The sequence below is a fragment of the Phytophthora sojae genome (genome assembly GCF_000149755.1).
Source record: "Phytophthora sojae unplaced genomic scaffold PHYSOscaffold_2, whole genome shotgun sequence".
Taxonomy (NCBI): domain Eukaryota; phylum Oomycota; class Peronosporomycetes; order Peronosporales; family Peronosporaceae; genus Phytophthora; species Phytophthora sojae.
The window spans coordinates 9,111,557-9,124,331 of NW_009258116.1; the positions used below are offsets into that span (position 1 = coordinate 9,111,557).

Consider the following 12,775-nt stretch of genomic DNA (forward strand, 5'->3'; position numbering starts at 1 on the left):
AGTCAGTACATACTCATCTATGTTCAGACCGCGTGAATCTTGTTGATTCGCAAACATCATAAGTACCACTGTGGCGAATAGGCCTGGGACGCCTGTACACAGTAATTTAATACATATGTTGACGGTCTTGTAAACAGCGCTTGCGCTTCATGTATTTACACCATTTCAAGGCCAAATTGAGAGAAGTCAAAATCAAAACAAAAACGACCAAAATCAAAACAAGAGAACCTGTCATTTCTAATTACTTCAAGTACAGATAGCCTCTCATAACTAGTATTAAACCCCGACTGGCATGTCGTCTGCGACCAAAGCAGCAGGATGGAAAGACAGTGTGTGGGCAGCTTCGCTGTCACACAGATCGGAGGTTACTTTGACGCACATATTTTGCCTCACCGCCCGCAGTAGATATTCGGCCCGATGCGCCGACTTCGTTTGTCCAGGAGGAGCACGCAGAATCGCGTCGCGCTCGGCCGAGAGATACGCCTTCACCTCCGACTTGAAAACGGAGAAAACGTTTTTAATCGGATTCAACATCGGCGACTACGAGGAAAGCTTGATCATCTCCACTCCCGCGTACTCTGCGCGGTGTAGAATGTCTTCGACGTTGGTGTGGATCGAAGCGTTGTCGCACACGACCACGCAGTCGATCATGGAGACGCCAGCATCCATGAGTCCGTCGAGAAGCCTAGTGACGAAGCCATCGATTGCCGTCCCATCATTAGCCCCCACCGATACTCGACATGCTCCAAACCGTGAGCAGAAATGCACGCGATCACGCTGAGGTTTTCTCCGCGGGGTCCAGACCGGACGACGACAGCACGGCTTCCACGGCGACTCCATCCATACGTGCGTGTGCAGAACAAATTAAAATTTGTTTCGTCGAAGTACAGAATGCGCTTGCGTTGAGCCTGGGCCTTGATAATCTTTGCGACATACTCCCGACGAAGCGCCTTGACCCTATCGGTATTCATCGCTGCGGGCTCGGCATGGGTCTTCTTGAGCGTGAAGCAAACGGCGTCGAGGGCATTACGCACAGTCTGAGTCGAAAAATCGACGTCAAACTTGACCTTCAGCTCATCCAGCATGTCATTTAGAGTTAGTAATCAGTTGTTCTACAACATCTCGACAAGAACGTCGACCCTTTCGGGTGTCATCTTGACGTGGTGGGCCCCGCCGCGCTTGGACTACACCGCCGTCCAGTGGTTCGTCTTCCGCGCCTCTGTTACCCATCTCCAAGCCGTTGGATACGGCACGCCGTTGAGTTTGGCAGTGAGGGCCCAGTCTTCGAAGTGCTTGGCCGCCGTCAGGACCCTTTGGCGTTCTTCGAGGGAGTTCTTGCGATATGGCATTGCAAAAGCCAAAGTGACGGCTCGCCTACAGCAACACGCCGGCAGCAGAAGCAATAAAGCATTTCGCGGGCGCGTCAAAATATCCTTTGTGAAATTATAACTCAGTCAGTACTAGTTTTTCCAGGTTTTCTCAATTTGCTTTTGACGGTTTTCAATTTGAAGCACGTCTTCTCTCAATTTGGCCTTGAAATGGTGAACCAGTTTCATCAAAATTTGATAGACCGCATCCTTTGTCCTTTGCCTCTACATCGGTACCTTCGTACCAAGTATACCACAACTCATGCATGCATCCTAGTTTCTTTTTTTAAATTTTGTAAAAGCTTAAAAGTTTAAAATTTTTTTATGGAATGCATTTGTTGATTACGCTAAAATGTGCTGATGACTGCTACATATTTATCCGACGAGCTATTCGTTGCCTGCCACACCGAGCGGTTGGCCTAGAGATGTCTTGCTGAGCCAAATCAAGTGTGATAGACCCCATTCCGAGTTAGTAGAAACATTTGAATGTCCAGATAATTTTGCCCACCGAGTTGACATAGTCATGTTTACAGCTGGCCATACTTTTCAACAGAATCCCGCTTGGGGCCAATGATGGCCCTGAAGTAGTTACCAGTCTGTGTTTTTATTATCAGGGTTCTCCTCGCCTTCCGATATGACTTTGTGCTGTTTGTGGGCTAGCAACATCGACACTTGTCGGTGCGATCGTGTTGGTTATTTAACTTCTGCAGCGGGACTGCCGTAGCTTTGCGTCAGAGGAAACTTAACAGACTCACAGAGTCTCAGCTTAAAATAGCCCGCTCTAATACCAGAACGTACGAATCCGTACACCTGACGGACTCCAAGAGTCAACCCTTAACTCTTAACTGTGTGAATCTCAAACTGAATGTATTTCCCTTTATTGCGGCAAAGCCGCCTACGGTTTAAATGTATCCGGTTCACTATCTAGCATAGTGAACCCTAGTCATATGCATAATCAGTGGCTCTGAAGCCATGTACTGATTCTCCTACTGATTTAGGTTAGACAGTGTGTACCCACTTCGTAACCCTTCGGGTAACTCTCGTGTAACCCCGTTACACCCTCCCCCACCAAACCGTGGACACGGGTGTTCACGCTTAACGGTCAACCACCGGGTCTTGTTCCGTCAAGCCTCCTTCTCGAACGAGTCGATCCACATCGCGTGGACTTCTCTGAGAACTTCTCGGCGCAACGCGCCATCACATGACTTCAAGTCATAAAGCCTTTTGGTCTTTCGACCGCAGACAGCCTCTCGTGAGATCCGCCTCGGAGCCTCGCTCCTCTCGTGCTGCTGCACTGTGTGCCTCCGCACCTCCGCGAACGCCAGCGCCCGCGCGCACACCCTCGACGCCTTCCAGGCTCTCGGTGTCCGAGTACTTCGCGGCGCAACGCCTAAAGCGCAGCTTGCAGCGCACAAGCCCCAGCTCTCCTCGAGCACCAACCCGCCAGATCATGGATCCTAGGGAACTCTTTGGTGAAGAGGGCGAGGTGGACGAGTCCATGGAGGGTTTTCCGAACCGAGGAGATGCGTCCCCACTCACGCGACGCTCCCCGAGCCGCGGTAACGCTTCGCCCACAACGTCGACACGTCGTGAAGCAGCCTCGCCGGCCCCAGTTGGCTCTCCGAGCCGTCGCGATCAAGAGCGCCCCGCGCACACGCCTCCTGTGCGCTCGCCGAGCCGTCCACCTGCAGAGCGCGCTGCGCCGTCGAGGGAGGGGCCGCGGCCACCGCTGCGAACTCCGAACCCGTTCCCTGAACGCTCATCCGGCCTCTACGAGCTGCGCGCGCTCACTGAGCCACGGTATTCGCCACCTCGTGGTGAAGGCGTGCCCCTGGGCCCCGTCATCTCCAACCCTTTGGACGAAGCTCAGTCCGAGCAGGTTGCGGCACAGATGGCTCCATGCGCTCCCAGCGCCCCGAGCTGCGGCCTCTGCAGAACCCCAGCACTGCTGACTACGGCTCCCGGCCTCGCGACCCCGCGGAGGCTTGTCGCCAGGCGTTCCAGCAGTCTCTCGCGCTGCACACCATTGGGCCCGCGGCCCGTACTCCGGAGGAGCTCGCACTGCGTACGTCTATGCGAGAGCGGCTCCTCACTCCACAGTCTACGACTGTCGCGGAGTATCGCGAGAGGCTGCGGTTGCAAGCCCAGCAGAAGTCCGTGCCCGCCATGCGGACGTACCCGGTGGTACTTAGCCCGGGGGAAGACTCAATTGAGTACGAAGCTCAGTTCGAGTCTTGGGCCGAGCACAGCCGGAAGCTCAGCTCCATGGACGCTCTCCGAGCCAGCTTCAATGAAGTGGATGTTCGCATTGAACGCAAGCTCCGCTTTGATTTCGCGAAGGTCCGAGCTAAGCGCAGCCTCTCGGCACTCGACCAGCCGCAGACCCAGTTTAACGCTGCGCGCTTCGCTCCTTCGAGCGCTCCAGCCGCTCCTTCCCGCGAGGGAGTGAGCGCTGTGGCTCAGGGTCAGCCTCGAAGCAATGTTGCTGACCCAGCAGCTCCCCAGCTTATTGCCGGGAAGCGCGGGACGGCCGGCGTACCGGCCTTGAGCCCTCAGGGCGCTGGTGATCAAGCTGATCAAAAGCGTCCACGACGTCTGGGCAGTCTTGGCGTCAAACTCCCATGAGTTCTCGGAGTGAGGGTACCCTCGCCATTTCACCAGATACTGGTTTTGACCCCGGCACCGCCGCTTCGCCAGGAGGCGCTCCACATGGTAATGTAGATTCCCATGCTCATCGAGCAGGGCCGGTGGAGGCCGCTGTGGGGTCCTTTGCGACTCAAAGTGAGCTCTTGGAGGTGCGGCAGCAGGCGGGTCACCTTCGGGATCATATCCATGACATCGATGCACGTCTGGTCCGGACTGCCACCGAACTCGACGAGCTCGCCGAGCGGACGCGATGGATCGAGGTGCTTCGAGCGGTCTGAGACCGCCTTGGTGCCCTGGAGGACTGGGTGCGATACTATCGCGATCGCGATGACCAACGTGGCCGGGAGCTCGGGGAGCTACAGCGTCAGCAGGCTGTGCTTCAGGGTCAGCTCGACCTCCTGGCCCGCATGCAGGCTCCGACTGCCGCGCCTCCTGCGCCTGCGGCTCCCGCTGTGCCCGCGGCACCTCCGGCGCCGATTCTTCCGCCTGTGCCTGCGGTGCCCACGTGGGTGGTTGCGTCCTTGACGCCTGCGACTGCGTCCTCGACGACCGCGACCTCCGCGCCTGTGACCTCGTCACCCTCGGTGCCTCCATCTGCACCTGCGTCGGGTCCTGGTACGGGTTGAGCAAGCCCACGTAGAAGACGGGGTGCGTCCGCATCTTTTTCGTAAGATTGAGCGTGTACGCAAGGCCCTTCTTGGCCACAACCTTGAAAGGTCCGATGAAGCGCGGGCGCAACTTCGTCTTGAAGACGGCAGACACTGCATGTGTAGGTAAGTTCTTAGCATTAAGTAACACCACTCATAACTTTCAACATTGCCTCTGCCCCTGGCATCTGCATGCTCCTTTTGCTTGTCTTGGCTCTCAGCCATTGTGTCACGCACATGTCGTAAGACACCGAGACGCGTCGACAAGAAAGCGTCAACCTGTTTACGAACAGTATCCGGGCTGACATCGGCTAGCCGATCAGCTAAATCGGCTTCTCCTCCCCCACCAAGCCCGAGGCCACCACGTGGCGGCGTCAGCGGGACGCGGGGATGAGACAAACTGTTCACGTAGAACGGCGTGTAGCCTGTCGAGGCGTGCACGGCGTTGTTCAACGCGAACTCAACGAGTGGCAGCATGGCGCTCCAGCGCTTCGGCGTCTCGGCGCAAATGCTGCGGAGCACGTCCTTGACGACGCGATTCACGCGCTCTGTCTGACCATCGGTCTGCGGATGGTCCGCCGTGGACATGTCCAGCTTGGTGCCAAGCACCGCAAAGACCGCGCTCCAGAAGCTGCCCGTGAAGCGGGGGTCTCGGCCCGAGACAATCGACTCAGGGAGTCCGTTTTGACGAAACACTCGGTCCAAGAACAGCGTTGCTGTACCTTTACCATCGATGGTATCCGGCACAGCCGCAATGTAAGCCATCTTGCTCAGTCGGTCCACGAAGACCACGACTCCTGTGTTGCCCGCCGCATCCGCCGGCAGGCCAAACACAAAGTCCATACTCATGGATTGCCAACAGCCCGAAGGGACAGGCAAACTCGCCAACGGCGCTGCAGCATGAGGTGACGACTTCACGCGCTGACACGTCTCGCACGTGCGCACATAAGTGCTCGTCCACTTGTACAGCTTCGGCCACCAGTAGTGGGTGCTCACCGAGCTGTAGGTCTTCTCACGGCCAAGATGGCCGGCCAGCGGCGTGTCATGCGCCTCATAGAGGATGCGGTACTTCAGATCCTCATCATGAGGGACGACCACGCGGGGCGTATCCTCGGGGTCAGTGTTGTAGAACAACAGGCCACCATCGAGGGAATAGCGGTGTAGCCGCGCGCGCAGCCGCGCTGACAATTCCATGTCCGAGTCTTGAAACGCCTTGCTCCCCAGAGCCTTCAGCAACGCGACACAGGTGTCGTCCTTGCCATAAACCGTTCGGATCAAATCCGGTAATGACGAAGTCACAGTCGTTACATGAGCCAGCTCGTAATCCGGCCTGCGCGACAGCGCGTCCGCAAGGACATTCTGCCTGCCAGGCTTGTACTTCACCTCGAAGTTGTACTCCGCGAAGAAGGACAGTCAACGGGCCATCCTTTGCGAGAGGTGAGGCGACTGAGTCGCAGTGCGTAACGACGCATGATCCGTGTAAATCACGAACGGCTGAGAGCCCAACAGGTGCACCCTGAACTTGACGAGCGCATACTTCATCGCAAGTAGCTCTTTGTCGCGGACAGGATAGTTCTTCTCCGCAGCCTTCAGCTGGCGAGATTCGAACGCCACCACGCGCTCGCGCCCCTCGGCGTCTGCTTGCAGCAGTGCACAGCCGATGGCAAAGTCCGAAGTGTCACAGACGACACTAAACGGACGAGCGGGGTCTGACAGAACCAGAATAGGCGCATGAAGGAGACTGTCCTTAATGGCCGCGAACGCATCTTGATGCTCGGTGCTCCAACACCACTCCGCATCCTTCTTCAGGAGATTGGAGAGTGGCCGAGCCATCTCAGCGTAGCTCTCGCTGTACTTGTGCAAGTAATTGGCCAAGCCAAGCCACTTGCGAAGATCCTTTTGGTTCTTGGAAACCGGCCAGTCGACAATGGCCTTGACCTTGACCGGGTCGGCCCTCAGGCCACGCTTCCCGATGAAGCACCCTAAGAAGGGGATCTCTTCCGCTCCGAAGATGCATTTGTCAATGTTGGCGTACAACTTGTTTTGACGCACGCATTCGAGCACAGCACGCAGGTGCTCAACATGGTTCTCCATATCAGTCTTTCCGTGCTCCGCGCGACTGTGGACAACAATGTCATCGAAGTACGTTTGCGCGTACGCCCGATGGGGCCTGAAGAGCTGCGTCACAAGACGATTAAACGTCGCCGGCGTGTTCGAAAGCCCTTGGGGCATCACCAATCACTCCCAGAGCATGCCGCTCGGAGTACTCACCGCGGTGAGAGGAATGTCGCTTGTCCTCATGAACAATTGGTAATATCCATCGACCAAGTCGAGCGCACTGTACATCGTACATCCTGTCATGTTGTTCTGAAGAACATCCTTCCGTGGAATCGGCGTCTGCGCCGGGATGGTAGCGGCATTCAGCTTGTTGAAAGCATGCACGATACGCCACTTGCCATTCGGCTTTCTGACACAGAACGTCGGCGTAGAGTACTCATACGCACCATGCCCGCCTCGTGCTTCGTACGGAAGAACGCGTCAATGACGTCACACTGCTCCTTCGGCAAGGGCCACTGCCTCGTCACGCAGTACTTCGTTCCCGGAACGAGATCGATTTCGTGTCGAACACCTCGATCCGGAGGTAGCTCCGAGGGCGGCTCCTTCGAGGCCACGTCCTGGTAATCCTTTACCACTTGATACAAGGGATCCGACGGGTCCTTCAAGATCGCCGATCCGCTCCGCGCATTCAGCGCCTTCTTGGTGTCTTCCAGGACAGCTTCATCCAGAAGCGTGGACGAGTTCAACTCTTCTTCGGGTCGTATGACCACTAACTCGGCCAAGTCTCCAGCCTTCAAGGCTTCGCCGAACTCGGCCAAGGACATCTTGTCCAGCTCCAGGAGAGCAGACAGTGAGGGCAAGTCGTCGAGGTTAATACCACCGTCGACGTCGTCCGTCACTCCATTCACGAGTGTATAGAGCTGCTCGCTCTCGTGTGGAGCCTCGCCGCTCGACACGTCCTTCTCGACTCGTGAGATCGCAGACGCCTTGCGTCTCGCAGCCAGCGCTTTGCGGCGCTGCCTCCTCTTCATGGACACCGTCCGCCCTGAAGAGCTCCGTGATTTCACGTGCGTCTTGACGCCAGGTGTCACCACCTCGTTCAGCTCCGGGGGAGCTCCAGTGTCTTTACCGACACGCGAAGAGCTGCACGATCCGCAGCCTCCACTCAGTGGATTACGTGCCACTCCACGATCTTCATCCGGGCAAAGCCCCTTGTTATTCGGCATCATACCGACCGTGCCGTCGCTGGCACGCAGCAGGGCGTCGCCCTCAGATGCACGCCCGCTCAGCGGAATTAGTGCCGCTCCACATCCTTCAACAGCCGGGCCGCGCCCATGGCTCCTCGGCTTCATGCCGACCTTGTCTTTACTTGAATACAGCAGGGCGTCGCCCTCAGGCGCACACCCGCTCAGCGGAATTCGTGCCGCTCCACCTGCCGTCCGCAAGCCACGCTCGGAACGTTCGTTCTCGACACACTCAGTGTCCACCAACTCGGAAACTCCGATGTCCAGCACATTGACCGACTCGGTCCAGTGCTCGCGCCAAAAGCGCTTCTGCTTCCTAGCAGAGATGGGTTCATGACTCGCCAATGCTCCGCCAGGAGAGAAGTGCGTAGCACCAAGGGTCTTCGACCTCCAACCGATCCAAGGCTCGTGGCGTTCCAGCCACGCCATACAAAGGATGAGATCATATCTCGAATCGAGGTCTAAGACCAGACAGCGTTCCACGCTATCAAAATCCAAAAACTTCACGCCCAGGTCCACAGGGACCTTAGGCACCGTGACACGAGTGCCCGTCGCGAGACGAACAGTGACGATGTCACTCCCGCGCGCTACCAGCGCCTCAGCATAAAGCTGACTTCCGTCCATCGTAGAACGCCGGGCGTAGTTACCCGACGCCCCCGAATCGATCAAAATCGTCCATGGCTTCGTGAAGCCCTTCACCCAAGCTTAGACAACTAGCAAGCCCGGCTTGCATACACGTTCCGTGTTAGAGAGTACGGCTCTCTTCGGGGCTAAGTCCTGTCGACCTCCACCTCGCCGAGGCTCAATAGAACTTAGTTCTTCCCCAGTAGGCCGCCCCGCGCCTACTGGGACTTCTCGTTTCCCCGAGACAAACCAGAGCCCTGGCTCGAACTCGAAGAGCGGCTTGACGAAGCCTGGCGCTGATGGCGCAGCGGACACCCAGCACGAAGGTGACGGGTGTCACCACAGATGAAGCATCTGCGGATACCGCGACGCTACGAAGCTCGGCTTCTTCGTCTTCAGCATAGCTGAGGTCCATGGGTTCCGGACCACTCGACGCGCTAGCGTAAGACGCATTCCACCCAAGTCTCGACGACTTAAAGTTGTGCTCCGCATTCAATGCGACGCTCACAGCCTCTTCGAAAGAGCTCGGGTGGGTTCGGAACACCTCCGTCCTGGCAACGCCAGTGCGGAGGCCCTCCATGAACACCGTAACGGTGACTGCCTCCGGCAGAGGGTCCGCAGACATACCAGCAATGAGAGTTCTCAACTCTTGGAGATAGTCCATCAACTCCTTCTTGCTCTGCCTGGTCGCCAGGAAGCGTGAGCGCACGCGATACGCCTCGTTAGGCGGAGCAAACACTCGGGACAATTGCTGTTTCAGCTGGTCCCACGTCGGGAAGGCCACCTCGACCGACGTCCCGGACGTTTGTGCCCACTCTCTCGCTCGCCCACCGAGCTTCGAGATGGCTAGTACCACGCGCTGCGACTCCGTCCGGAGTCATAGCCATCTCAACCTCACGGGTCCAAAGCATCAAGCTTTCACCCTCCTTGCCTTCGAAGGTCTTCACGCTCAACATGAGCGGCTTGGGTCTTGTTCCCGCGTCGAATGACGAAGCGGGCGCTTGGGGCGCCGCGGCCGTCGCCATCCTCTGCTGGAGGTGCTCTAGGAGAGCATTCTCGTAGCTTGAAAACGCCTCGAGACGCGCGTTCACCGCGTCGGGGCCTTGCTGCGCAAGTTGCGTCACGCCCTCCGAGCCCAGCAAGGACATAAGCTTTTTAAGCGCATCCTGCTGGTTCGGGGCTAAGTGAGCGAACTGCTCCATTCTCCACACAAGATCAATCTATACAGACTCACGTGTCGGATTGACTACAAGTGCTACCAAGTGCAGCGGGACTGCCGTAGCTTTGCGTCAGAGGAAACTTAACAGACTCACAGAGTCTCAGCTTAAAATAGCCCGCTCTAATACCAGAACGTACGAGTCCGTACACCTAACGGACTTCAAGAGTCAACCCTTAACTCTCAACTGTGTGAATCTCAAACTGAATGTATTTCCCTTTATTGCGGCAAAGCCGCCTACGGTGTAAATGTATCCGGTTCACTATCTAGCATAGTGAACCCTAGTCATATGCATAATCAGTGGCTCTGAAGCCATGTACTGATTCTCCTACTGATTTAGGTTAGACAGTGTGTACCCACTTCGTAACCCTTCGGGTAACTCTCGTGTAACCCCGTTACACCCTCCCCCACCAAACCGTGGACACGGGTGTTCACGCTTAACGGTCAACCACCGGGTCTTGTTCCGTCAAGCCTCCTTCTCGAACGAGTCGATCCACATCGCGTGGACTTCTCTGAGAACTTCTCGGCGCAACGCGCCATCACATGACTTTAAGTCATAAAGCCTTTTGGTCTTTCGACCGCAGACAGCCTCTCGTGAGATCCGCCTCGGAGCCTCGCTCCTCTCGTGCTGCTGCACTGTGTGCCTCCGCACCTCCGCGAACGCCAGCGCCCGCGCGCACACCCTCGACGCCTTCCAGGCTCTCGGTGTCCGAGTACTTCGCGGCGCAACGCCTAAAGCGCAGCTTGCAGCGCACAAGCCCCAGCTCTCCTCGAGCACCAACCCGCCAGATCATGGATCCTAGGGAACTCTTTGGTGAAGAGGGCGAGGTGGACGAGTCCATGGAGGGTTTTCCGAACCGAGGAGATGCGTCCCCACTCACGCGACGCTCCCCGAGCCGCGGTAACGCTTCGCCCACAACGTCGACACGTCGTGAAGCAGCCTCGCCGGCCCCAGTTGGCTCTCCGAGCCGTCGCGATCAAGAGCGCCCCGCGCACACGCCTCCTGTGCGCTCGCCGAGCCGTCCACCTGCAGAGCGCGCTGCGCCGTCGAGGGAGGGGCCGCGGCCACCGCTGCGAACTCCGAACCCGTTCCCTGAACGCTCATCCGGCCTCTACGAGCTGCGCGCGCTCACTGAGCCACGGTATTCGCCACCTCGTGGTGAAGGCGTGCCCCTGGGCCCCGTCATCTCCAACCCTTTGGACGAAGCTCAGTCCGAGCAGGTTGCGGCACAGATGGCTCCATGCGCTCCCAGCGCCCCGAGCTGCGGCCTCTGCAGAACCCCAGCACTGCTGACTACGGCTCCCGGCCTCGCGACCCCGCGGAGGCTTGTCGCCAGGCGTTCCAGCAGTCTCTCGCGCTGCACACCATTGGGCCCGCGGCCCGTACTCCGGAGGAGCTCGCACTGCGTACGTCTATGCGAGAGCGGCTCCTCACTCCACAGTCTACGACTGTCGCGGAGTATCGCGAGAGGCTGCGGTTGCAAGCCCAGCAGAAGTCCGTGCCCGCCATGCGGACGTACCCGGTGGTACTTAGCCCGGGGGAAGACTCAATTGAGTACGAAGCTCAGTTCGAGTCTTGGGCCGAGCACAGCCGGAAGCTCAGCTCCATGGACGCTCTCCGAGCCAGCTTCAATGAAGTGGATGTTCGCATTGAACGCAAGCTCCGCTTTGATTTCGCGAAGGTCCGAGCTAAGCGCAGCCTCTCGGCACTCGACCAGCCGCAGACCCAGTTTAACGCTGCGCGCTTCGCTCCTTCGAGCGCTCCAGCCGCTCCTTCCCGCGAGGGAGTGAGCGCTGTGGCTCAGGGTCAGCCTCGAAGCAATGTTGCTGACCCAGCAGCTCCCCAGCTTATTGCCGGGAAGCGCGGGACGGCCGGCGTACCGGCCTTGAGCCCTCAGGGCGCTGGTGATCAAGCTGATCAAAAGCGTCCACGACGTCTGGGCAGTCTTGGCGTCAAACTCCCATGAGTTCTCGGAGTGAGGGTACCCTCGCCATTTCACCAGATACTGGTTTTGACCCCGGCACCGCCGCTTCGCCAGGAGGCGCTCCACATGGTAATGTAGATTCCCATGCTCATCGAGCAGGGCCGGTGGAGGCCGCTGTGGGGTCCTTTGCGACTCAAAGTGAGCTCTTGGAGGTGCGGCAGCAGGCGGGTCACCTTCGGGATCATATCCATGACATCGATGCACGTCTGGTCCGGACTGCCACCGAACTCGACGAGCTCGCCGAGCGGACGCGATGGATCGAGGTGCTTCGAGCGGTCTGAGACCGCCTTGGTGCCCTGGAGGACTGGGTGCGATACTATCGCGATCGCGATGACCAACGTGGCCGGGAGCTCGGGGAGCTACAGCGTCAGCAGGCTGTGCTTCAGGGTCAGCTCGACCTCCTGGCCCGCATGCAGGCTCCGACTGCCGCGCCTCCTGCGCCTGCGGCTCCCGCTGTGCCCGCGGCACCTCCGGCGCCGATTCTTCCGCCTGTGCCTGCGGTGCCCACGTGGGTGGTTGCGTCCTTGACGCCTGCGACTGCGTCCTCGACGACCGCGACCTCCGCGCCTGTGACCTCGTCACCCTCGGTGCCTCCATCTGCACCTGCGTCGGGTCCTGGTACGGGTTGAGCAAGCCCACGTAGAAGACGGGGTGCGTCCGCATCTTTTTCGTAAGATTGAGCGTGTACGCAAGGCCCTTCTTGGCCACAACCTTGAAAGGTCCGATGAAGCGCGGGCGCAACTTCGTCTTGAAGACGGCAGACACTGCATGTGTAGGTAAGTTCTTAGCATTAAGTAACACCACTCATAACTTTCAACATTGCCTCTGCCCCTGGCATCTGCATGCTCCTTTTGCTTGTCTTGGCTCTCAGCCATTGTGTCACGCACATGTCGTAAGACACCGAGACGCGTCGACAAGAAAGCGTCAACCTGTTTACGAACAGTATCCGGGCTGACATCGGCTAGCCGATCAGCTAAATCGGCTTCTC

General features: G+C 58.1%; 3 protein-coding genes across 3 annotated transcripts; 2 read left to right on the plus strand and 1 right to left on the minus strand.

Annotated features, from left to right (window-relative positions):
• Window positions 1-276: 276 nt before the first annotated feature.
• On the minus strand, window positions 277-1,349 carry PHYSODRAFT_312017 (hypothetical protein; the record flags this gene model as incomplete). The annotated part of the gene is made up of 4 exons (XM_009522643.1): window positions 277-540; window positions 568-685; window positions 730-1,073; window positions 1,191-1,349. The coding sequence occupies 4 exons, from the start codon at window positions 1,347-1,349 to the stop codon at window positions 277-279; spliced, it is 885 nt and encodes a 294-aa protein (XP_009520938.1).
• Window positions 1,350-2,817: 1,468 nt separating this feature from the next.
• On the plus strand, window positions 2,818-3,992 carry PHYSODRAFT_257816 (hypothetical protein; the record flags this gene model as incomplete). The annotated part of the gene is made up of 2 exons (XM_009522644.1): window positions 2,818-3,246; window positions 3,279-3,992. The coding sequence occupies 2 exons, from the start codon at window positions 2,818-2,820 to the stop codon at window positions 3,990-3,992; spliced, it is 1,143 nt and encodes a 380-aa protein (XP_009520939.1).
• A 6,353-nt stretch (window positions 3,993-10,345) lies between these two features.
• On the plus strand, window positions 10,346-11,769 carry PHYSODRAFT_326643 (hypothetical protein; the record flags this gene model as incomplete). Its single annotated transcript, XM_009522645.1, has 2 exons — window positions 10,346-11,023; window positions 11,056-11,769. The coding sequence occupies 2 exons, from the start codon at window positions 10,346-10,348 to the stop codon at window positions 11,767-11,769; spliced, it is 1,392 nt and encodes a 463-aa protein (XP_009520940.1).
• Window positions 11,770-12,775: the final 1,006 nt, after the last annotated feature.